At 54.0% G+C, this 26,085-nt stretch overlaps 1 protein-coding gene across 1 annotated transcript in view; it reads right to left on the bottom strand.

The window, feature by feature from the left end:
• The window catches only part of Obscn (obscurin, cytoskeletal calmodulin and titin-interacting RhoGEF), a 114,098-nt gene that overhangs the window by 6,995 nt on the left and 81,018 nt on the right, over positions 1-26,085 (bottom strand). The window contains 21 exon segments of the mRNA XM_055593997.1: positions 171-248; positions 610-655; positions 753-905; positions 1,767-1,793; positions 1,987-2,159; positions 2,439-2,516; positions 2,948-3,008; positions 3,737-3,937; positions 4,036-4,114; positions 4,268-4,436; positions 4,722-4,834; positions 5,290-5,414; positions 5,765-5,858; positions 8,768-9,882; positions 11,824-11,866; positions 16,926-17,037; positions 17,892-18,021; positions 18,325-18,427; positions 18,666-18,833; positions 24,754-24,867; positions 25,863-26,040. Of these exon segments, the coding sequence (XP_055449972.1) occupies positions 171-248; positions 610-655; positions 753-905; positions 1,767-1,793; positions 1,987-2,159; positions 2,439-2,516; positions 2,948-3,008; positions 3,737-3,937; positions 4,036-4,114; positions 4,268-4,436; positions 4,722-4,834; positions 5,290-5,414; positions 5,765-5,858; positions 8,768-9,882; positions 11,824-11,866; positions 16,926-17,037; positions 17,892-18,021; positions 18,325-18,427; positions 18,666-18,833; positions 24,754-24,867; positions 25,863-26,040 (3,360 nt within the window).

Raw genomic sequence — 26,085 nt, 5'->3', positions numbered from 1 at the left:
CACCCACTGCTCTGTTGGTCTGCCCACCACCTGGCGCACTCAAGAGAACCCTGAATCATGGAGCAGGCCAGCCTGGCACAATGATCCTGGCCTGAGTGGGTTCATTCCCTCAGCTAGATTCGGGTCCCCTCCCCTTGCCTCAGCACCTTTCCAGGGAAAGGGGAACCCACCTGCCAGCGACTTCGAGCAAGAAGGAACTTGAGCTGTTTGGTGTTGATAAAGTGGGCCTCCTCAGCAGGCATGGATTTCTGCAGTGGGAGGTATGTGGGTGTGGTGAAAAGACACACTGGTGCCCCGGGGGGGCCCTCCAGGAATGTAGGCTCAGCAAGGCACAGGCAGCAAACTTCAGGGTCTCCTCTCCCAGACACTCTGGGGTCAGGACACTGCAAGCCCCTCTCCCGGATGGTCAGGAAGACAGAAGGAATCCCTCGTTGCTAACTGCCTAGCAATTCTTTGTCGAGGACTCCAGGACCCCCTTGACAATATGAAGGGACTAGTGTCCTCTGAACTGGGGGACAACAGGCCAAAACAGTTCATACTGGTGATACTCTTGGCCTTTGTTTCCCTCTCTGTAGAGCACTGAGTTGAGCCCAAGCTGGGCCTACTTACCAGGAACCAGGGGTGGGCAAGGCACTGGGAAGTACTAGGCCGGGCCCTGGAGGAAGAAGAAAGCCGGGCAGGTCAGTCAGTCAGGTGGTCCTGGGACAGGGCTGACTGGAGCTTGGATAGGTGAAGGACGGGTGTGCACTCACCCAGGGGTCTTCTGCAGCGTGGCCTTGATAAAGTCCTTGGCATCCTCACTCAGATGGGCAGCCATGGGACTACTCCAAGATACCCGCCCCTCCAAAACATTCAGCAAGGTGGCACGGTCGCTTTCTCCAGCAAATGGGGATGAGCAGGTCAGGCTGAAAGTGTGAAGGTTTCCTGACTGGGTGTGCACCGCACACATCTAGACCTGAGGATTCTACTAAGTGTCTCAGGCTGGACCAGAGCAATCCAGGATTCACTTGGAACGGGATCCAGGCTAAGCCTGGAGTGTTGATCAGGGCTCAGGCTGGGAGGAGCATCCAGGCTCAGGCTGAGATTGGGATCAAGGAAGAATCAGCCCACAGAAGTACCCAGCCTTAGCCTGAGGTGGGGATTAGGGTTTGTCCTATTGAAGAGAGTCTCAGCTCACATTGAAGATATGAGATAAGCCTAACGTGGGTATTACGGCTCTGACCTGGGTAAAGATAAAGGCTCATCCTGGAACAGTCACTTGTCCAAAATAGGACAGTGATAGAGATTCAGCTTGCGGTACAGATATAGCCTTAATGTGAGGTAGGGGTTTGGGTTCAAGCTGATACAGATATTCAAGGTCAGATTGAGATGCCACCTAGCCTTAATCTGAGGCAGAGCTTCAGGCTTAGAACAGCATGGGATTCAAGGTCTGCTTAGGGTAGGAACCAGCCTTTGCCAAGGTAAAAGTTCAGACTGGATCCAAACTGCAGAGAGGACCCAAACTCCAGCTGTACCACTAGCAAATTCAGGGCAAAAATGGTCACTGAGTGTCCTCCCAAGGATAAGCGCCAAGACCTACCGGGAAGAGGCTAAGCTCTGCCTCGTGACGATGGGAAGTGTTAAACAAAACCTTTTATCAGGGTTGGCCTACCGCCTGGTCTCAAAATAGCTACCTGCGGTGTCTCAGGAGTGCTCTGTGGAGCGGCCAGCAGGGAACACAGCGTACAATGAGGGGTCAGCTTGGAAGAGGCAAGGGGTCTGCTTACCTGAGGTAGGAGATGACGCCCATGGCCCTGCAAGAATAAAACCACCACATACTGTGAGTCAAACCAGGCCCCGTCTACGGACAAGGGGTGTGCCTGAGGGGGCTGGAGAAGCCTGGGGCTGGAAGAGGAGGCAGAGGCCCTGAGGATCCTCAGCCACCAGACAGACACACAGAGGACAGGGAGGTTCTAGAACCACAAACCTGGTGTTCCGTCCACTCACCAGATGTCTGAGCCCTTGCTCACAGGACTCTGCTCAATGATCTCTGGGGACACGAATTCGGGTGAGCCGTACTTGCTGTACTGTGGCTCTGAGGGGGTGATCTTCTGGGCAAAGCCGAAGTCGCAGATCTTAATGTCTTCCCGTGCTGGGTGCATCATCAGGATGTTGGGGGGCTGTCAGGCAGAGTCAGGGGGGTTGCTGAGGGCTACGCTTCCGGAGAGAGGTAACTCCTAACCTCTGGGCCCAGGGGAGCACTGAAGAGTCCTTGGAACTAGCAAAGGGCAGTGGGGTGTCCCCGGGTCACACGGGGCGTTATATCTTTGACTCCATCAGATCCAAACCTTACCTGAGGGCTGGGAAGCAGTGAGTTCCCTATCCTTAGTGGAGCCCACGGGCAGGCTGGCTCCCACCTGTCCCTACCCTGAGTTCTGGAGACACCATGGGGTCAGTACCTTTATGTCCAGGTGAAGGATACCATGACTGTGTAAATAGTGCAGGCCTTCCACCAGCTGCTGGATATAGACCTTGACCTGTGGCAAAGGCCTGGTTCAGTTTGGGACCAGCATCCAAGAGGTACCTCCTCGAAGCCTGGCTCAGGGGAGGGGCCGGTCTCAGCCTCCTGCTCTATTCCATTCCAGCTTGCTCCCATAGTCAAGCCTTCCTCCTCCTAATTCAGGCCCCACAGGGCAGGTGGCTAACAAAGTCTTTTAGGAACCTGTAAGTCCCGGGGCTGGGGGGTTTCCCAAAGGTGGTCTGAGCCTGAGTTGGTGGGAAGCAGCAGCCTGTTCAAATCAAAGTGAAGCAGGCATCGCCAGCACAGCTGGGCAGGTATGCTCAGGAGGGGTAGGAAAGGGCTGGTTATGCCTGTGAACCCTGGAAACCATGTGGGGCTCAGGTCAAGAGAGGCTGTGTCCAAAGGACTGAGATGTGGGCCCCTCAGGCAAGGAGAGGGAGGGATTACCTCAGCCTCTGTCACTACACCCTTCTTGAAGAGGCGATCCAGCAGCTCCTCAGATGAGCACCTGGGTGTGGTCAAGGAAGAGATGCACCTGGCTGGAACCCACCTGACTCCTAGGCCTATGCTCACAGAGAGGTGCCTGGGACCTGAGGTTCCTGTGACCCAGATTAAGGGTGACGGTATTCAGGTGAAGGAAGGGGGAATAGAGACCCCTGGGTCCCATATGGTTCCCATCCCTAAGAAAGGGGCCTTCAGAAAGACCCTGGTGACCGAAGCTGTCGGGCAGGACCATAATGGAACTGGGCACCCTTTCATCTCTGCACAGAGCCCACTTCAAGCACCCCTTTCCCAGACACAGCTTTGGGAGTGATAGGACAGCCAGGCTGTGAAATATGTAAGAGCTTCAGACAAGGCCCATGGGTATGACAGAGACCTAGAGGAGCTGGGATGGGAGGCTCCTCTCCAATATCTAAGAGGTCACCTCTGAGAGAGCCCCCAGGCCATGCTTGCCAAGAACCTTTAGGACCAGCCCACAACCGAGGTGGGCCCCATCCGTTACCCACAGAAAGGAAAGATCTCACGTCCAAGTCTCCCAAATCATGCCACTGTGAGTCATAGGCTCAGCAGCTGTTGTCACATAGTCACAGCATCAGGAATAGGATGCTCAGATGCAGGACTAGTAGCTGTCACTACAGCACCCAGGTCCAGGGACCGGACACTCTGCAACTCCAGCCCTAGCCTGGGACCTGATGCCTCTTGAACTCTCCCTCCCCGGGGTCGGGTGAAGGATACAGTTCTAAGATAAGGATGAGAGTTTTCCGGGTCTCAAATTGGTCCAGGAGCCCGGTGACCAGCGGGTGGCCGAGTGTAGCCAAGATGTCTCGTTCTTGGTATGCCTGGGCCCGAGTCTTGCTCCTTAGGGGGATGAACTTGGCGGCACAGGACATTTTGTTTCCTTTATGCTGAACCCTCTTCACGAAACCAAACACACCCCTGGGTGTGAAGAAGGAGAGAGCGAACTCAAGGTAGGTGCCAGGCTGGGAGTGTCCTGGGGAGGGCTGGAGAGTACGGCGAAGGTGGGGAAACCATACCTTCCAATCTCCTCTTGGACCTCATAGAAGGAATGCAGTTTTCTCCGGTAGACTTGCTTTTCTGAGTCTAGCTTGTCCCCTTCAGTCAAAGCACAGGACATGCCTATTGTGTAGGCAGCCATGATGGCCTTGGCCCCACTGCTGCCCCATGCAACAGTAGGGGCTGCTCCCTGCTCCCTGTTCCCTGTTCCCTGTACCCTGCCCGTGGCCTGGGAGTAGAGAGCCAACTCACCCCCATGGACCAGCAGCTCCGCCTTGCAGAGCACCTGTCCTCCTGCGTTGTGGGCGACGCACGTGTAGACACCAGCATCCTGTGGAGCCACGTCAGTCAACACCAAGGAATATGTAGTTCCGTCCTGCCGCTGGCTCAGCCGGGCACTGTTCGTCAGCTGGTTGCTCTCCTGGACACACAGGAGACGGGCTGGGCTACCATCAGCCTATCCTGAGAGATGCCAGCTCCTGGACCTGCACACCCTTCCTGGAGAAACACTCTCAGTACCTGCTGTGTGCCCAACCCCAAGTGCAGGCCAGAAGTGGGATGGGAAGGTCCTGGATAGGGGAACAGGATGGGGCTACGGAGTGGGGGGGTTACAGATTGCATGGTGGGGTGCACAAGCCCCATCCCATACTCCCACATGTTCAGGAGCCTCCAGCTCCTGAAGCCGGTCTCCTGGGCCTCCTCCTACCTTGTACCAGGTCACTGTGGGCGGTGGGTTGCCTTCAATGACAGCGTCGAACTGTGCCACGTCACCTACTTGTACTTGCACATCCTCAATGGTGACCTGCATGGAGGGGGCCCCTGGGAGAGATGGGAAGAGAACCTGTGTAGAGGGACCCTCGGGCTTCATAGCCCACCACGTACATCTGTGATCACTGAAGCCTGGATTTATGTCCCTGGACCAGGAAGCCCACCTCCTTCCCCGGTGACGGTGACCCCAACCTCACTGCCTAGGCCTTTGGTGGTTGCGAAGTGCTCCCTTCATTACAGCCACTGGTTTTCCTGCTTTAGGTTCGGCTGGTCAAGCAATCGCGTGGATAGTCAAGCCAAAGCAGGCGGAGTGCAAATAGCGCTAACACAGAACCTGCAGTACCTCAACCGTGCTGCTTCCCAGAGAGGGCTGGTCCCTCCAAGGGACACAGAGAAGAGGTAGGAAAAGGGGGGCGGAGGCATGCCAGATGACTGAGTCAGGCCCTCGCGGAAATGCCCCCCAGCACCTGGCATGGACACCCCACCTGCCCGGCCCGCTTCCGTACTTGCAGCACTTGTGTCTGGAGGTTGATACACGTAGGTCCTCTGCGTGGTCTCCACGACAACTTGGCTGTGCACGTCCAAGAGCAGCTGCCCCGTGCCTGCACCTGGCCAGGCTGACCCCTCCACCCTGGAGTCAAGGCAGGGTTATGTCTGCTCACCAAGGAACCCTGACTCTATACCTCTCAGGTAGCTGAGCCTCAGGATGGTGACCCTACTGTCCCTATACCTGTGGGGTTAGATGTGTGGACAGAGGCCCCGGGCTTCTCCCCAAGACCCTGTGCTCTAGGGTGGGTCCCTCTTCCCTCCCCTGCCCACCAGCTTGGGATGGGGCCTGTCAGAAGTGTGTTGGAGAGCTTCGAGTCCACCCTGCTCACTCTTCAAGGCCGTTAGGCCAGAGCAAATGGGCCCTGCACTGCCCACCCAGGGTGTCCCTTGGAGGGCAATTCTGCACATAACCTATCTGGCTCAGGAGGTTACCGAATGGGCACAGTCCATCCCTGGGACCCAGCCGTTGTTGTCTCCTGATCCAGGCCTTTGCGTGTGCCAGGCTGTGAGGCTTCTGGAGCTTCAGCTGGTACAATATAGGAAGCCTAGTGAGTTGAATCCTGGCTGGGTTGGGGAGGATATTCTTTAACAAACATGGGTTCCCCATATGGCCAGTGTGAGGTGAATTGCCAAGTCAAGAGCAGCTCCAGGGCCAGGGCCCGGAGTGAGAACCAGGCAGTCACAGTCCCCACGACTTGGTGTCATATGCTGGATGTACTGCTGAAGCCAGATATCAGAGCCCTCAGCAGGGGGACAAGCCTGATGTCCCAGCCCACCAGCCAGGCTGGCATTGGGATGTAGAAGCTCTGCCCTCTAGGACCTATATATCCAGCCAGGCTGAAGCTATAGTGACAAGAGAGCAGGACACAGGTGGCAGTGTGGGGCCCCAAAGAGCATACACGACTCATTGACAAAATAAGAGACAGGCCACGCTGGTTAGAAAAGAAGAGCAAACTGAGCAGACACATGACACATCTGGGGAAACTGAGACTTCAGGTAGGAATGAGCCTATTAACACTCAGCCTGCTTTGGCTTGACTGTCTATAAGATTGCTTGGCCAGCTGAGGTTAAAGTGGGAAAAACAGTGGCTGCAATGAAAGAGGCGCTTTGCAACCACCAAAGGCCCAGGTACATGCGCGGGTGAACTGGGCAGACCCAGTTTACAGATAGGGAGACGTCAAGTTAAATAAAGGATGAGCCTTGACCAGCAGAGTACATGATGGCACATGAGGCCATAGAGATACTAAGGTGCCCCAGGGCTTGGCAAGTTTGCAACCATGGAATGGGCAACTGAGGTGACCTCCTTGGATCGCATCGCCAAGGATGGGATGGGGTAAGCAGAGGGGAGAGGAGTCGTTGCTGTCAGCTCCCCACTGAGCCGCATCAGGTGTACCTGAGGCTGCTGGGCCTGGTGTCTGGGGAGCAGCCTCTTCCAATGCAGGCAGCTCACTTTGTCTGGTGTGGGGGAGATCCCCTGGGGAGGGGCTCAGGCCTTCTGAGCCCAACAGCCTCCAAAGGATAGAAGCGGCGTCTTGGTCAGCTCCAGCCTGGGTGGAGTGGACAGAGTCCTCCACGGAGGTGTCTGTGGACAGGAGGATGGGAACACAAGGTGAGTCTGGACTGGGGATTGGACTATCCCAGGCACAGGCTTTGCGCGCCCACCCCACTCTCAGAGACTGTTTTCTGGCCCCTGCCCTGCTGCCTACTGCTCCTCACTTAGGAAGCTACCTGGAGGGGGAGGGCCAAGAGGATATGGCACGGTGAGGAGCTCTGAGGCCAGGGACAGGGCCACTGCTTCCTCCTCCCGGATCCACCTACAGCCAGGGCCACCCTCCTGGAAGCCGAAAGGGAAACCATATCTTCTTCAGAAAGCTCCCGTCTTCAGTGTGCCTCCAGTCCCACACTCCTTCCAGCCAAGCCTGGCTCTCCTCAAGGCTGGCTCTAGACCCCAGATCTTAGACTGGTACATGTCAAGGGCCAGGGGTACCGTAGGATTGGGTGTTCAGGAAGTCATGACCATATTTCACCTCCCAGGGCAGCTCAGGTCTCACCCCATGTGACAGCATTCTGCTCTACACCTAAATGGTCCAAGCTCAGGCCAGTGTCCTTACTCAATTCCTACTGAGCAAGCCCCAGTACTCTAACCCTCTCTTGGCTGTGGCTCCCGTATCTGTGCCCTGTGCTGCCTTTCAGACTTGGCTCCCTACAAGGTGGTCACAGACACGTGCCCCAGAACTGCCAATCACTCCTTTCCCAGCAAGCCCCCTGCCCAGAGCCTTCCCCACCCACATCTTCCTCAGTGCCTGCTGATGAGGCATCTGACACCCCCAGACCCAGGCTGAACAGACACCCAGACCCCCTTTCCAACTCCAAGATGCCAGCAGCACATTTAGAACAGGCCTCAGGACTAGAGGTCTCCTGGGCTCCATCCCCTCACGGACAAGTACTAAGGTCCTGGGTCACCTCTGCAGACAGTGAAGTTCACCCCAATATGCCAAGAGCTTGGGACAGGGGTCACCCCCTCTCACTCCTGACTCCCCATCTGTCCTACAATGGCCTTAGCTATCCTGGGCTTAGGAAATCCTGCTCAGACCCTGACAGGCCAAGGGTGACCGTGGAGGCTGCCCTTGGTCATACCGTGAGTCCCAAGGACCAGCCCCATAGACTATCAAGGACAGATTCATACCCTGCCCCCCTAATCTACCCAAGGACCTCAAAGCAGTCTGGGACTTGCATGCCCATCATGAGGGCACACAGGTAATCAACCACCCTAAAGGCCAATATGACCTGAGACGTGACCTTGACGAAATGAGAGTAGGTCTAGCAGGTGGCCACGAGAAAAGGGGACCCTGAGCTGCTAGATGAACAAGCAAGAAAGAGCAGAGAGGAGGGTCTGGGACTTGGTTTATTGTTCTCATCAGGGCAAGGGCCAGGGCCTCCCCCACCCCCGCCCTACAGTCGTGTCCACCATAGAAGTGGCCCTGAAGAGCACCAGGTGGCAGGTTAACACAAGTCTTGGGTGCAGCCCCAGGGAAGCTCTTCAATGGGGATACGTCTCAGGGCAAACACCCAAGTCCACATCTTGTTTCTAGACCCCACAGAAGGCCTGAGGGGTGGAGTCCACAGTTGGAGTTTCTGAGCTGCTTCCTGACCAGGGCTCTAGTGAAGGGACATCAGCATACTCCAACGGCGCAGGCACTCCCCCATCCTCCCGGCAGTGAACGGGTCCAGTGAGGTAGGAAGGGCCGGGCAGGAAAGCAAGGAAGGCTCAGTCCCAGGCTGGAGAAGAGCAGAGGGCTGGGAGGTCTCTGAGGTAAGCTGTGGGCTCCAGGGTAGATGCTGGTACCTGTCAGGTTCCAAGGCTCTGGGCCACTCGCCTTACCTTGTCGTCCGCATGCTTTGTCCCCACTGTGAGCAATCAGCCCTGGGAGGGGCCTGGAGCCTCTCCCTCATCTGGGTTAATATGCAGAATGACTGTCTCTCCTATGGCCCCAAAGCTGACCGTCTGGGTGGAGACCTCTGTCTTGAAGCTACCCTGGCCACCGTCTACTGAACTCTGGACGTGGGTATGGAAGGAGCTTGTCCAGGGGGCGGCACTCACTGGACCTGTCCGGGCCTCGCGCAAGAGGAAGGAGGCACCCCCAGGGCTGTGGACCTGGGGCCCTGACCTGAAGAAGCTGGGTATGGTACTGGGGCCTGGAGGACGCCCCACATTGAGCAAGACAGGTTGCCCCACAGTGGGCTCACTGATCTCTCTCTGGAGCACGGAGACTTCACAGGGGGGGTCATCATGAGTGCTGGGGCCGGGGTCTCCACAGCCAAAAGTCTCTCCTTCCTGGGGTACATAATCTTCCAGGTCAGCCAGTGTCAGCACGCGGCCATTGTGCGTAAGGATTTTGGGGTCACGTCCCTGAAGGCTGCCAGTGTCCTGGGACTCTTCCGCCATCTCTTCTCTGTCACTGCCTCCTTCCTCCCTTTCAGGGTTCTCTTCTTCCTGGGAGGCTCTGACCCCCTCTGGCTCAAGGCTAGCAGCTGCCCACTCTACATTGCCCACTGAGTCCACACGGAAGACAAGGGGTTCACCAACTTGGACCACAGCGGGGCCCCACGTCTGGGCTTCCTGGTACACACTCTTGTTGTTGGAGTTGTTGGCATTTGGGTCCCCGCTGGGGATCCCACCAGGCAGTGTGAAGAGGCTCCCCTCTCCACGGCTGGGCGTCTCTCGGACAGGAGATGCACCCCGAGACCCTGTCTTCTTCACATGGACTTCAATGGTTTCCTCCACCTCCAACCACTTGGGCTGGGGCTGCGAGGCGGGAGTGTGGGTGTCAGCTTCCGTCACATACAATGCAGGCACTGGGGCCTTCCTGCCTGGTTCTGCCACGAGCCTCCGGGATGGGCTGGTCCCTGGGGGGTACAGCATCTCGGGGGCCAGCAGCCCTGGCCTCGGTGGACTGGCAGAGCGGCGAGAGGGTGACCGGGAGGGAGACTTGCTGGGGGACTGTCTTCGGCCACGGGGACTCTTTACCACGGTGGTGATGGTCTCCTCTCTGGTAGGGGGAGAGGGCCCGAGAAGAGATGGGCACAGAGACCCACAACCTCACCCAGCTTAGTGCCATCAGCATATGTCAGAGCCCGAGTTAGTGCGTGTGTGAGTGAGCAGAGGAGAAGACAGCGCAGACGCCCACACATGCACTTGAGCCCAACCTGCACAGCCCTAGCTAAGAAAACAAAACAGAAAACCAAAGAAACAAGGCTCAGAGTTTCGATGGTTGACCTCACACTTCGGTATGTGCTCTTAAATAAGAATCCTAGGTGCTTCCAAACACGGAGTGAGGTGTTCTTTGCAATGTCCCTTGCTCTGGTCTCCCGTCTTTTCCACCCCCTGAGCAGGCTTTGTCCGCTAGGGAAAGGACCTGGCCAGCTCTCACTGCCTGAAGCCCCTGAGTTAGGGATTGATGGCTGGCGGATGCAGTGGCCACATGCGCAATACCAAGCTCAGGGTCACCGTGGTGCAGGTCACTCAGGGTGTAGCTGGCTCTAACCTTCGGCCAGTGTTCCTGGTTTCCGGGAAGAGAACAGTGAGGCCTCGCCAGGCCAAGGAGGACATCTGAATTGGCTACTTAGCTCTGGACTTTTCTGGGCTGCCGTTAGGCCTTGTGGCTTCTCACGTGCCCTGTACCCTGTATGAGTTCCGCCTTCCAAAACTGGGAGTTGGGGAGACAGGAGAAGGAGGCAGAACCATGGAGAGTGGCAGGTATTGGCTAGGATTTTGCAAGTGTTTGAGTCTGGTCTCAATTGCTTCTTGCTCCCAGCAGAGGTGGGGATAGAAAAACGGAAAGGCTGAAAACTTTCCAGGGGTGTGTTACAAATACTGGTTAACTGGGGTCTCCTCTGGCACCAGCGTCCCCAGTCTTGATGCCTCAAAGTGTCTGCTAATACTGCTCCCCATGTGGCAGGTACCAAAAGTCCAGCATGGAGCCTTTCCAAGGCTTGGGTGGTGAGAATAGGCTGAGTGGCACCATGGGAGCAGCCCGCCTCGGAAGGAAAGAGGGGGGTGGAGGACACTGAGGGATAACCCCCGTGTTTCATCCAAGATCTGCAGACAGAATTCTCCAGCAACATGGCCACCATGGAACATAAGAGACCTTCCTTTACTGGGCTCTCCTGCTTCTTAAAGCCCCTCTCATCTCCTAGCAGAAGGCCTCCCAGATTCTCCAGGTCCCAAACAATCCCACATTCTGTGGGGTTGCCATGCTTTGAGCTACTGGGGTCCATACATGGGACTTTGTTTGAGCTCTAAGAGCAGTAGAGAATGAAGAAAGGGCTAACTGGTGCCAGTGGAAACAGCTCTCAGCTGATAGCCCTGAGATGGCTTTCTTTCCAGAGCTTTTGCTTTCCCATCTTCCAAATGTAAGGGCTAGGACTGGAGACAAAAATGCCCCAGGGCTGCAATACCCACCATTGTAGCATTATTTAGTTTAGATCCAATGAATAATAACTGGCTCACATTTAAGATTTGGCTTCCTGTTGTACTAAACATATTTAAATGCTGCATTAGGCAGGGCGGGTTATGGAAGGGGGATCCATTGCTGCAGAAAACCCTGTCACTGACATCCCCTAAACCCTCAGACAGGAAAGGTCAGAAGTCCATCTTGAGCCCATCGAGGGAAAATGGCTTTCATCGCCAGCTCCCTGCAACTTCTTGGAAGCCACCACTCTGGTGAGTCACCGGGAAGTGTGCAGAATAACACCAGGAGTGTGCTCCAAGGCCTCAGAAGAGAGCTGTGGTGTGTGGAGGTGCCACAGACGTGAGAGAGTGGCTGAGTGCCTGCAAGGACCTGCAGGGAGCTGCTGACCCACGGGGTGCAGGAAGTTTGTGTGCACAGGCAGGCAGGCAGGCAGAAGGACACAGGCTGGCAAGGTGAGGAGGTTAGTAGCATGCGTGGGCACGACAGTCAGAGGAAGAGTAGAGTCACGCCTGCACTTACATGATGACGGTTTTCTTGGGGACTTTCGTCTCCTGCTCAGTGACTACAAAGAAAACAGTCGGAACAGCAACAGTTACACACTAGCAGCGCCGGGGGCTGAGCTCTCTGAGGGGTGTTGGCCATGCAGCAACCTGCTTGGTGTAGGAGCATGATCCGATGCTGCCTGTCTGTGTGCTCCTGGGGGGGAGGCGGGGGTTGCAGCGGGGGAACCCAGTTCCCTCATCTGTGAAACAGGGAACAATACTTGCCCCACAGGTGGTGTCACCCCACATCTCACAGGAGGGAAGTACCTAATGTCCTTAGGGTACCACAGGGGCTGGGGGTGGGTGCCCCAAAGCCTCACTCTTTACTCAGTCCCTAAGTCCTGAGAGTCCTGTGAAGTTGTCACACACTTGGTCCCATGTCTTGGGCACAGACTCTGAGCCCAGAGATGGGGAAGGGAGGGCCTGGAGCTGCACAGTGAGCCAGCAGCCACTGAGGCTAGGCTAGGCTGGCTGATCCTCTTATAAGACAATCACAAAGACTAAGAAGGGGGAGGGACTGTGGTGTTCCCGAAATGGCACACACAGTGGGGGGACGACACAGATATCTTTCTAGGAACAGCCCTAGGCATAGGAAGGGGTCCTGTCCCTCTCAACGGAGACAACTCCACCGCATCTCTGTCCTGTAGCCAGAAAGTGGAGCCTGCAGCTCCCACCTCATGTGTGGAGCTCTAGGAGCAAGCTGTGTCTGTCTCCATCCTGCCCCACCGTACCCTCAGCTGGGGTCTCAGATGCCCCCCAAAGGCTTGGCAGCTGGGCAGTAGGCAGACTGTAGGCTACTTGCACCCCTACATCTCAGGAGCCTTATGGGAGGGAGGAAAACTGCCCATGATTGTAGCCTGGCACACTAACTCATGATGCCTGATTTGCTGCAGGACCACAAAGAGGAAGGCGGGAGAGCATGTTAACCCCGCTCAGCTGAGGTCACATCAGTCAAAGTTCCATCATGTCTGTGCGTGTGGAAGCTGCATTTACAGTGTGCTTCTATATAGGTACATACATGCACATGTCTTGCATATAGGCACATATATGCTTATGTATGCATACACACGTGTTTGTACACGCATGCATGCATGTGTGCACATGTGCGTTGTGTGCATGGGATACACACATGTCACACAAATGTGCATGCACATGTGTGTAGCATTTGTGTGGTGTGTGTGTGTGTGCATGTAGGAATATGAAGGGACCCCACAGTGAGAGTCTGGGATCCAGCCACAGTGTTTGGTGTTCCCCATCTGCTCTAGCAGCTTCTCCCTCCTAACGGATCCCACTTCGCTGCTCTCAAGGGCAGTGGGCCCAACACCTCTGAGATGCTACATTCCGGGTCCCCTTGCTCACAGCCCAGCTTTGGGCCTGGGTGTAACTGCAGCCACAGGCAGGCTGCAACTGTGCAAAGCAGGGCTCCACAGCCTGATGCAGGGCAAAGCAAGAGGACAGCGACACCCGCAGAGTTCTGTCAGGCCACTCTGACTGCAGAGCTGCGGAGTTAACAGGAAGCAGGATGGGAGTTAGGAAGCAGGTTGGCAGGACTCTGGCTCCAGGGTCTTCCAGGACCAGCCTTCTTGCCTCCCCAAAACGCTGATACGCATCCAAACCCAGTGAGTCCGGAAGGCCTGCTCTTCCATGCTGCCACCCCTCTTCTGCCCCAGAAAAAGACTCATCGTGACCACCAAGTAAATGAGTATATAGGATGTCCTTGTGCACAGCAAGGAGACGTGGAGGCGCACGGGAAGTGGACATGCCGATGGTGGCAGACGCACGTATGCATGGTGCTTCCGTTAGCAGGCTGTGGTCAGACACAGACTGCGTGTGGGAAATCACAGAAAAAGGCTTGCCTGGGGCTCTCAGCCCTATGAGGGAAAGCAAAGAAGCAAAGACATTTGCTCATCGTGGAGGGGGGGGGCATGTCCCTGAGAGGACAATGGCTGACATCAGAGGTCCCAAGGCTGAGCTTCTGAGCTCCGACTGGCTCAGTTCTGAGAAGGTCTGAGAAACAGGACCACAACATGGCAGGAACCGGTTCCAGGGGCCTATGACCGCATGAGCCTGCTTTCAGTTCCCGAAGGTTTATGTTGCATCCCTCCTACTGGGGGAGTTCTGGCTCGCTTAGTGTTGGCCTGGTTTCTGTTTGCATGCCCCCAGGGATGTGAGAGAGCATCTGGGAGCATTTTCCAGATGGGACCTCACTAGCTGCCCCTCCCCATCCTGACTGTCCATACAGGTGTCTTGTCAGGACCCTCCTTAAGTAGCCAGTTCCTACAAATTGAAACACTGCCTTTAGGAGGAAGCCTCATTAAGACTCAAGAAGTTAACAAAATGTACAAAGCGCTACCCGCCCCCGCAAATTACCTAAGCAGTAACAAGTGCCGGGGCGAGGAGATTCCGAGCAGCAGAGCTGCCTCCAGGTTGTTCTGAGAGTTCCCAGCATACAGCTTTTTGAGTCCTCACCTTGCTGAAGCGAGCCTCTCTCATTTGCATCACCCGTGCTCCTGAAAGTTAGCCCCAAACTCCCACCAACTCACTGAGCTAGACTTGGGTAGAACTGTTTTAACCTGTCGTCAATGCCATATCTGGGATAAACACGTGTTTTTGTCTCACTAGCAAAAGTCGCACAACACTAGTGGTCCCTGCACAGGAGCCAACGGAACCAGAGACTTGGGAGGAGGTGGTTGCTTGGCTCCTATGATGGGTGCTGACATATGCAGCTCAGGCTCCCTCGTGCTGAGGCCATCAAAGCTGGGGTGATGCCCAGGGGCCCTGCAGCAGCAACAGCACCTCAGGATGAGGAAGTCAGATGGCTCGTGGAAAACATCTGTGACTCATGGGAGGCTAAATGATGGAGCAGCTCCCATCTGCGCCGGACACTGCTCTGTGATGAAGTGACAGCTAGATGTGATGTGATCTTTTCGGACTATCCTGGCCCTTTATAATGTTTCTCTTTCAATATACCCCTACCTCAGCAAGACCCATTGGCTCTTACTTGGAATGGGTGAGGGTGGAACCCACCTCATCATATAATTCTGACCCCTGAGGGGAATCTTACAGATCTGTCAAAGCACCTGGGAGAACAGTGACAGAGATACTTGTAGAAGCATGCGCTTGTTGACTAAGAATCCCATTGCCGGGTGAACCACCTCTCTACAGGTTGGGGGCTATGGAGGCTTCCAAGGCCTTACAAACCATGAAGACCATTGTCACAGTCGCACACCAGGACTAAATGGTAAGATCCTGTTGCTGAAGATATCACACACTTTGAACACAGGACGTGGGAAATAAGGTTGAAAATGAAATGGAAGTTTCCCCTTGACTGGCTGGTGCCAGAAGGTCTCACATGGACCACTAGTGGAGAAGTGCTGTGAACGGTCCTCATCAGCTCAGAATGGCCCTGTGTGCTACAACACTAACACGCCGAGCAAGATGTACTTGCTAGTACAATAATGGCATGACTGTTATGGGGATAACCATAACAGGCTTTATTAGATTTAAAGCCTGATCCGCGGGAGGGAATTCACATATGGTACAGCAAGGAAAGGCAAAAGCCTGTGGACTCAGAATGGAGGCAATCACTATTGTTTTGTTCGCTGGATGTGATGTGCCTGTTAAATTGCCTTCTAAATATTCGTATTCACACCCATCGACTACCGCTCCTGTCAGCTTTGGTCAGTCAATCTGGTCAATCATAGAGGGGAAAAATTTTTTCTCAATGGGGTGTGCTACAGAGTCCCATATTCCATTAGCTCCTGAAACTGAATAACAGTTCCTCTGCCACACTCAGCCATGGATGGAAGAAAATAATCAGACACCTATCCTATCCCTTCCAAGGCTCAGGGAACATGCAAAAAGGGGATCAGAAAGAATGTGAGAGCCAGAGGAAGGGGTGGATTACTGTATGGCTAGGTCTTCCAGATCGAATGAGGGAAACCCATGAAGACATGGGGAATGAACAAAACTTACAAAGCTTGAAAATTAAGGTCACGTGTGGAGTAGCCGTTCCTAAGCCGACCTATAGAGCTGCTTGCAAGGTGTGCAGCGTGGATGACATGCTCCAGGGATGTAGCTTTCAAGATTTCAAGATGCTGGCATGAAACAGCTGCCTTTGAGTTATCCATGTTTCTGTAAGGCAGCCCTCACCTTTTCTTCTAAGCCCCGCAAACTCATTGGCTGACTAAGACTGTGTAGAGCTGTTTCTTCGGTCTATTACTGATGCCCGAATGTGAACAGACATTTGCTCACATCTTCCAAAGGATAGGTAACAGAACTCACCTTCTGTTCCTAGTAGGGCCTATTGATTTTGTTTTAAATATTCATTTTGATTTTGCGTCTGTATACGTGATCACTGACACGGAGACAAGATGGTGTCAGATCCCCTGGAGCTAGATTTACAGGTACTTGTGAGCTTCCTGACATGGGGCCTGGGACCCAAACTCAGGTCCTCTGCAAGAGCAGCACATGCTCTTAACCATTTAGTCATCTCTCCAGCCCCTAGTAAAGTTTATTTTATAGCTTACTCCCACCCCCGGCCTCAGTATCCCGGGAGTAGCCCCGAGCCAAGATGAGGACGCAGCACTGCTGGGTAGCGCCTCCCACAAGGAGGCCTTCCCCATGAGATGCCCTGACACCCGCCCCTGCTCCAAGCAGTCTTGTCTTCTGCAATCAGTGTGGACCCTTCACCCACTCCTGCTGCCACCCGCACAGAGCCTCTATGAGCACTGCCAGTCAAGCTGATGTAAGCCCTGCTATGTCCCCTCTGCAGAGACAATGATTGCGTAGGACCGTGGGATCCCCATTATCCAGGGCAACTTCCAGCTCTCACTCTGAGTTCATGGCCTTCCAGTACTCACACATGACCCCGAAGCTGCCTCCTCTGACCTCCTGGACAGCCTCCCCAGCTTTCAGCCTCCATCATTCCCCACCCTGAGGCACTAGCCCCCTCTTCCTAAAACTAAAAACAGGAAGTTTTTAGTTTCCACCAGGCTCTTTCCAGACCAGCGGAGGTTCCAGCCTTGGGGCTTAAAGCTCATGAGTCACTGTGACAGCACGCATAGACACAGAACCTACCTTCCACGGCAGCCATGAGCTGTTCCCGGTGGTGCTGGTCCCGGGCACGCAGTGCGGGGCTCTGCATGTATAATTCTCCACCACCACGAGTTGAGCCCAACCGGTTCACCAACTGCCAAAGGGACAACAGAGGCCCACTGAGGACTTCCTCAAGGGATCTGGACCCTCTTGCTAGAGAATCACTATTATGGTCTAGCCTGGGGATCATGCCCCCAAGTATATTTTGCATAAAAGAAAAGATTCCTAGCCCGGTCATGGCTCCCTAGCGCCCCTTGATGTGAAGACTGCTCACGCCCTCCTCTGGAGGGAGGGGTGTGGCTGTCCTGAAGAGAGGCAGGGTGTGAGCACTTGGAATAGAATACTAGAAACCTGGCACTGGAGTGAGCTTTAACTGACTTAAGTTACTGCATGGCCCCTAGCATCTGTACCATCTAATCTAGAGTGGACTTGAGGGCCCTCGCTTCCAGGAAGTCTTGTGGGAGGCAAATGCCCTAGAGTCCCTGTTGAAGCAGCACAGAGGAGGCTGACAAGAGCTCTAGTAAGAACTGGACACAGGCTAGAGGATTCACACTAACCTCTGCCTCGTGTCTGAGGACAAAGCGCACAGAGATGGAGGCAAGCTGGCGTGGGGGAAACCCTGAGCTCTGCCCTGTGCAATGCAAGACTTGCCAGGTAAATGGCACTACATTTTTACATTAGCGAGAGACAGCTGAGGTAGGTACCAGGTCCCCTCCAACTGGCAGAGGCCAAGCAGCATCTTGAAACGGTGGTGACAAGGGGCAAGATGACAGGGCCAGGCCTAATGTGGAAGGAGAAGCCACAAGGCAGAGGACCGGTGGCTGGGGATGGTGGGTGACAGCAGTCTGGTATCCTCTGGTCAGCCTAGAGATTCCACACCTGTACGGTGGAGCCTGGGCTCCATCAGCCCCCAGAGGACGGCGACTGTCCTTCACATCCTCGCCTCACCTCACACTCATAGTGTCCCAGGTCCTCCTTGCTGGCCGCCCTGATCACCAGCACCAGCACACCGCTGCGGGGCTCATTCAGCATCCGGTATTTGTTGCCAGGGGTTAGCAGGGCACCGTCCTTGTACCACCTGGAACCATCCAGGAGGTCCTGTGAGCCAGTGCCCTACCAAAGCCATCTTCATGGCACCCTCAGGGTGCCCCCACCCCGTGCTTAGAACCCCTGCCAGCCCGCCCTAGGTCTGGTATACTTAGCAAGTTCCCTTCCTGGAAGCCACCGTTCAACCGTGTCTTCCCAGCCACAGAGGGCCCTGTGTCCAGCAGGAGTCTCGACCCCATGACACCCACTTTCCAGTGGTCAGCTGCTGCATACCACCTCCCCGGCTTAGGAGAGCATGCTGCTCCTGTGGCAGGAGCTGCAGTCCGGGCCTCACCTGATCTGAGGGTATGGGGCGCCTTCCACAGTGCAGGTGATCTGTGCGTCCTCCCCCTCCACAAAGGGTGCGGCCCGGACCTTGTTCACAAATCGTGGGGGCACTGCGGGCGGAGGCAGGCACGGGCAGGAAAGACAGAAAAACGTTTGCGATGGAGCTGAGGGAGCGCCTGGGTGGGAACTGTGGTGTCCTCCCTTCCCACCCTGACTTTCCTTCGAGAGTCTCTGGAGGCCCCGAGTCACCCTGCCTGCTCCACCCCCACACACAGCCTGTATTCTGGGCAGGATCCACAGCACTCCTGTGGACTGTGTCCGTCACACTAGACAACCCCCTCCACTCACCTTGAACTAGGATCTTCCCCAAGGTGCTGGCATTGCCGGCAGCACTGGCCGCAAAACACATGTACTGGCCAGAGTCTATGCCGGTCAGGTTATCCAAGATGAGGGTACAGGAGCCATCAGGGTCCTCAATGAGGATGTGGTGTGGGTCCACCTCCACTGGCTTCCCATCTGCAAAGGAGGGGCAGGCTTTCAGGGAATAAGGTCCCAAAGGCTGATACCTGTGCACAAGAGGCTGGCTATAATCTGCCTCTCTCCACATGTCTGTCTGTCTCTGTCTCTGTCTCTGTTTCTTTGTGTCTCTCTATGTCTTTGTCTCTCTCAGTGTCTCTCTTCACAAGGGCCCTGACTCAGGTATCTGTCTCTGTCCAACTTCAACATTCTAGAAACTGGTGGCAGGGCCTGAACTGTAGAACCCAATAGGCCCATCTGGCTTCTTGGTCCTCCACCTCCTCAATGACTTCACCTCTCTGGGGATCTTACATAAGCTCATGGTGAGCTTACATATCCAGCATGGTGTGACTCAATCTCATCTACCCTGAAAACCCAGAGCCTACATGAGCCATTCCCTAACACCCTTCCTCCTCCGTCCTCGTCTGACTCATCCTACAGCCTTCCTTGTGATAAGACAAGCAGCCAGGTTTTCCCCTGAGCAAGAGACCACTCCCAGCGGTCAGCTCATACCTCAGTACCAGGCCTGTCCAGAGGGTTCCCGCTCCCAGGCTACACCCTTGTGTCTTTCCTCTCACAGCTAAAGTTTCAGTTTCATGAGCAGTTGGAAATGCCCTCAACTCCACTCAGGGAAAAATACGTGTCCAGCAGAGCAGTCCCAGCTCATCCTAAACGTGGGATGCGAACACACCAGACACCTATCTTATAATCTTTGTAAAACATGTTTGAAGACTGGAAATAAATGCTGAAACAGTCAGTGAAGGTAAGGCGTGGCCTTTCCGAAGGCTAAAAATCTCCCACTAAGTCATCATATGAACCTCAACATTTCAGGCAAGACTGCTTCTTTCCTGGGACAGAGGCAGGAAGGGACAAGAACTTTGCCATAGGGAATCCACAGCCCTTAGTATTTCAAAACATGTGAAACTAAACAGATTCACATATCCTGCTGGTTCTGTCTGTGCCCCTCTGAACCCACAGGGACTGGAACCCATTGTAGATAGCATGTGGAGACCTTGAGAAAGAGGGTCAGCTTCCCAGCTCTGCTGGACACAGCTCTCACATCTCAGGCCCACCCAATCTGACACTGGGAGGCACGCTCTGGTTGGCCAAGGCCCTGCCTTCTACCTCAGGCTGCCCAGCATGTTTGTGGCTCTCCGCCATAGACATACTGTTCTCGCATGGGACAGACTCTGTGTAGAAAGATGGCAGCTGAGGGAATAACTGCTGCCCAGCCCAGCCTCCTTGCTCTTTCCCAGAATGGCTGACAGAGACAACACACACCCCAGGAGGGAAAAGAGGCCAAGGATTCATGGAGATCAAGCATACTCAGTGGCCTTCTGTGGTGGTGGAGAGCTAGCTGCAGGAGATGGATTAGCTCAGTCAGACAGTGTCCAGGTAGCTCTGGTTGATTTGGACATCCTTGGCGAGACTAGCAGCTGCTGATGGCTGTGTTAGGGACACGAGATGTGGCTCCTCTTTTGTCTTAGATAATAACAGTCAAAACCCCTTTGAGTTCCTAAGACAAGGTCTATAACACACACCCCCGGCACCTCTGAGTCTGAACATGTCAGCACTCTGACTGCCAAGGTCCTTTGACGGTCCTTTCCTGCTGAAGCAGTGTTCTTCCGGGGGGTAAGTTGGAAGCATCTGTCTCAAATACCCAGGCTTGAGCTGAGCTTCACCAGCAGAGCTGGCAGAGAGACCTAAGATTCAGGGTTGTGTCCCCAGTGTGGAGTTCTCAGAACTACATCAGCATCCACTATAACTGATCTTTGTCTCTTGGGTCCACTGACCTCCACAGAAGAACCAACATCTTATGGGACTGTCAGGCCCTGAAGATAGTGTGTCCCACCTCTGTCTTCTCTGTGGTCTGAGCCAACCACTCAGTTTTCCCTGAGGGATTCCCAGAGGGCTGTAGTGAACCTTCTGGACTTCCTCTTATGGAAGACTCCTTTGATCATGGCTATGGTTTCAGGGTGGGTCCCTTGAAGGTTCCTCTGGTGGAAGCTTGCTCTCCAGTGTCGATGATACTGATGTGGTAGAGCCAGGCTCTAAGTGAAGTGAATTAGGCCACTGGAGACAGTGCCTTGAGAAGGGACTGATTCTGGTTTCTAGAGCCCAGCCCGAGTTCCTCTTGCTTCCTGTCTACCACGATTGCTCCCTCTATCTAACACATATTTCCACCATGATTCCTGGTGCTTCATGACATGAGAGCCTCACCAGGTGACACATGCCTCTAGGACTTTGAGCCACCAAACCCTTATGTCAAAAGACATCTCTTTATAAAGAATTCAGGCTCTGGTACTTTGTTACAGCAACAGAAAATGAAAGCTCTAATGTTAGCAGACTTTTGTATGATCTTGGGCAAACTTTCAGTTTCTAAGACTCATAATTCTGCCAACTGAAGTCTGTCATGGGAGGAACAGCTTGAGGTTTGTATCTAACCCCTTTTTAACATGGCCTCTAGACACATCACTTTCAAAAATCAGCTCCTTGCATGTTGTGGGGGCTCTGATGGAAACCAGACATTCAATTCAGTGACGTGACGTGTTTGTGCCGTGTTCATCCTATGACGAGCCAGTATGGACTCCGTAAGCATGGGAAGCAGTGCCCATCACTCATCAAATGAAAAGAGTCCATTTCCCAACCTCACGTGAAAAAGTGTCTATCCTCCCAGAATGGACTGCTCTGGCCCAATGCCAGACCACCTCGGTCCCCTGAGGGTCTGGATCCATGACTCATTCACCGTCCAGATAGGCAGAAAGCCAACAGCACACAGAGCTTGGCAGCTAGGCAGAGGTGTTGTTCTCTGTTCAGTGGGCAAAGTTCAAGGCCATTCTTATAGCTTTGCCCCATGCTACTCTCTTTAGCAAAGGCTGTTATGTTCTTACTGACCTAGGTGTTTGCTTTGCCACGTAAACAACTAGAATGGCAGGTTAAAGGAGCCCCTCTTTGGGGCCACAAAGCATGGATCAAATCCAGATGAACACCTGGTAAGTTGAGGATACCCACCAAGAGTACCAGGACTCCTGTATGGAGCCACCACAACAACGCATCCCTGTGACCAACCCCCGAGAGAGACAGACAGACAGACAGACAGACACAAAGCTATGCTACATGCTAGACAGAGCTATTGAGAGGTGCTCTCAAGTCTACAGAGAGCATGGCTGTAGCATACAGGGTACCCATACCCCTACTCTGGCAGATGGTCCCTTGAAACCAGCTCTTCCTCTTGACATTCTGTTAAAGGTAATTCTTTTTAACGTTCAGCTTCTGGTCAATGAATGCGGCCTTGTGGCCAACAGGAGCCACATGGTGCCACAAGGGCCTCCTGCCATCTGATGACCACTCACAACAGCCGCTCACGGCCCTGGCTGTCCCTCCTCCCGTCTGGTGTATGCACTATAAGACACTGAAAGTGTCTCTCCCTGCCACCTCAACAAAGACTGTCTCTTCTCCAGGCTCCATACTGGGATAATAGTGAGGAAGAAAGGACAGAGCTGGCCACAGGGCTTTGCTTCCATGGTAACAACCCAGCCGAGAGAGATGGGGCACCAGGGGTTCAAACCAGCCGAAGGCTTGCTGTTATGAAAAGACGTTTGTCACTAAATATCAAGAAAATAGTCCAGTTAAAAAAAAAATGGACTGTGGGGGATGAAAGGTGGCTCAGAGGTTGAGAGAGAGGCCTAGGGTTCAGTTCCCAGCACAGATAACCGGAGTTGGTTCCCTGGACCCTCCCCATATCAAGTGGCTCAGAAACACCTGTAACTCAAGCTCTAGGGGGCCTAATGCCCTCTCCGGCCTCCATGGACACCACCACAACACATGTGGCATAGACACAGATAAAAATAAACCTTAAAAAGAAAACAAAAACGGTGTTGGTCTTCTCACATTTGACTTCTGGATGTGAGGAGGGGGTGGCTGGGTAAAGGGGCAGGTTCTGTGCAGCTAGAGGGAAGAGGCTGTGAAGGAACCCTTCAGCTCCAGGAGCTCCAGGAGTGGTCCCGAGCGGTGTTCCCTGGAGCCTTGCTCTGGAGCAGTGGTTCTCAGCCTTCCTAATGCCGTGACCCTTAAAACAGTTCCCCGTGCCTTGGTGACCCCACCATAAACTTGTTTTCACTGTCACTTCATAACCGTAACTCTGCTACTGTTATGATTCATAATGTAAGTATCTGATGTGCAGGATAGCTGGTGTGTGACCTCTGAAGGGGTCGCGACCCATAGGTTGAAAACCGCTGGTTATAAGGCGATGACACCCAAGGGCGGTGCTCTCAAGTCACCACCCGGAGCTGGACCTGTGTTCCTCTGCTCCTGCCTGCTGCTCACAGAGGCAAAAATGTCTTTGGGACTTATGTCTACACGTGCATGCATCTCAGCATATGTGGCATGTCTGTATACATATATATTTGCAGCGTTTATGTGTGTGTGCATGTGTGGATGGGTGGAGCATGTGTCTGTGCATATGTATTAGTGGTGGCTACGCCTGTGCCTGTAGTAGTGGGTTTATATATTCAAGCGGTCCTTGAATATACCTCTGTGTTATACATATACACATATATGTATATGTGTGTGTACACATGCTAGTGTGTGCCCCTGCATGTATGTGTGTTTAATGCATACTTGTGCGCTCTATTCGTGCACGTGGCATGTTTCATTACTGGGGTAATGTTCATGTTACATATGCGTGCCATGTGCATACAATTATATGCAATGTGTGTGTGACCTGTGATGGGGTGGTCCACAGGTAGGTGGGCGGAGACAGAGGCACATTTTCACTCTCAACTGGCCCTAGGTGCTCTTGTCTAACTGGTCGTCTGCCCTCATCCTTGCTGAGGGTCCCTCTCTCTCTCAAGCTGCTCACTGTCCCTCATCTTCCCAGACTCTGGAAGTCAGAGGGCCCACGGGGTCACTGATGCCAATGACGGTCCATGGCACATGCTCTAGGCCACCCAGATGCCTTACATCAACAGTGTCTGTGGTGGGCAGTCTGGACTCTGGCTGTATAACGGGAGTTTCGGTTTCTTTAAAAGCTCAGCTATGTCATGTAAATATGTTTTTGTTTTAATTCTACGTGTGGGATTTTAGTTTGGCCTTTAGTGTATCCACAGCTGATAACTGCCTCCTGTGGGCGTGGTCTTTGCCAAAGGGTAACAGCTGGCCTCATGCAGCACAGAGAGGGGTGTGGTCTAGGACTCTGAGGAAGACAGATAGGAGAGCCTGGAGAGAGAAAGTGGGGTGTGGGGCTTGGGGCAGCTTGGGGAGACCAGAGACTCTGGTCGGTGTGACAGCTTGGACAGACAGAGAAACATTTCAGTGCAGCAGCTTGGAGGAGATTGCTTGCTGTGTTTGCTGCTGATGGAAACTGGTAGAGCCCCAAATGAACCCATCGACCCTAAACAGCCTGGAGAAGCAAATGGGTCTGCACCCCTTCTCCCAACTAACCTTCTCTCTCTTACATATGGTTAAAGGGTTGGTGGAAGGAAGGTAGTGGCCTACATACCCTAAATAAAATACAGTTTAAAAATGAGCACAGCAGACCAGAGCTGCTCTGGTGTCATGGCTTTTGCTTACCCAGGCCCCATGTCTGCCTCTCATGCATGCAGAAGTTTTCAGAGCTATCGTCTCAGAGGGCTGTCCTGATTTTTGTCACTGCCACATGCCACTAGTCCTCCGGGTAGCCACAACACTATCTGGCTTTAGGTTTATTTATTTGTCCACCACAAATAAATGATGTAGGTCCCCTACCCTACATCATCCCCTACCCCATCCCCTACCCTGACCTCTTGGCCAGGTCCTCCTGTCTCCTGCCTCTCGGGCCTCATTGTAACATTAGCCAGATCCAATACTCTTCAGCCATTCATCCCTGCTGCAGAGCCAGCACCCCACAGTAAGGCTGGAAACCCTCATCCCTGAGGCATACCTTTGTACCAGCTGACAATGGGCTTCGGTGTGCCAGTCACTCGGCATGCCAGCTTCACTGTTTCACCCAGCTCAGCCGTGCAATCAGCTAGCTCTTCTTCGAAATCAGGGGCACCTGAGGATATACAAGAGGACCCAATGTTATGTATGTATTAGGTCAGGCCTACAGTCCTAAATTGCATATGCCCTGGCAGGTGACCCCACCCAATGCTAGTACCCCATGTCCAAGAGTGTGGCTGCTACCATCTGGGGTCCCAACTTAGACTCAAGGGTGAGTGAGGCAAGGTGGATGAACCGTGAAAGGGATGGGGAGCACGGTAAAAAATGAGGAATTTGGGGAGAGTCCTCAGTAGGTAAAAGCATTTGCTCTACAAGCATGAGGACCTGAGTTTGAATCCCCATCATCCACATGAGGTCATAGCCTCATGTGCCTGCATCCCTGCATTGTGGAGTCAAAGACAGGCAGATCTCTGGAGCTCACTGGGCAGCCAGCCTTCCCCTAGAACGTAACCTCCAGATTCAGTGAAAAAGCCTGTCTCAAAGAAATAAGGCAGAGAGTGGGTGGTTGAGCAGAACGCCTGTGATGTCCTCCTCTGGCTCCAGCACATACCAACACACACATGTCTACATATATGTGTGTATACACTACCAAAAGTTAATCAGTTAATTAAAAAAAAAAAAAAACATACGGTTTGAATGATTCTGTACTGGCTGAGGAAGCTGGTCCAGGGTGCAAGATGAGCCCCACACCTTGCCAAATCCAGATGGATGTCCTGAGCTTGGGGTCTCTATGTGGAATCTTCCCTAACCCCCACCCCCATGCCAAGTGTCCTCTCCTGGTCAGGGGTAACCTTATACTCTACCTGCATTTCCCTGCGAGGATGCAATTGCCCCGTACAGAGTTGACAGAGGGGAGAGTGGAGCCCTGTGCCACCCAAAAGCAACCTACCCCCGTCATGCCCACCAGGCGAGGGCAAAGGCAGTGCCACCCAACTACCTGAGACTCACGGTCCCAACAGCCAAGAGTGTGCAGCCCAGCCGGACAGCTCGGGCCAAAGGCTCATGTCACCATCCTGTACTGACCGCTACGTCCCACAAAAAGACACTCACGCCATACAGGCTGGGCGAGGCGCTGCTGGATGCCGCAGATCTCCTTCACCCAGGAGTTTTTGATGATGACTGTCCGTGCCTGGAGCAGGTACTTGCGCACAGAGTCCTCCCGCTCGTGCCACACCTCAAAGGCCCGGTCATCCCCTTCCACCTGGTCGTTCAGGTCGATGCTGCTCAGCTGTGGAGAGAATGCGAACACCCTCAGAAGATGCGGGGCTGGCCG

This window comes from Psammomys obesus, unplaced genomic scaffold, assembly GCF_907164565.1.
Source record: "Psammomys obesus unplaced genomic scaffold, mPsaObe1.curated_primary_1811, whole genome shotgun sequence".
Taxonomy (NCBI): domain Eukaryota; kingdom Metazoa; phylum Chordata; class Mammalia; order Rodentia; family Muridae; genus Psammomys; species Psammomys obesus.
Note: the sequence above shows the minus strand (reverse complement) of the source record. Positions and strands in the feature narration are given on the sequence as shown.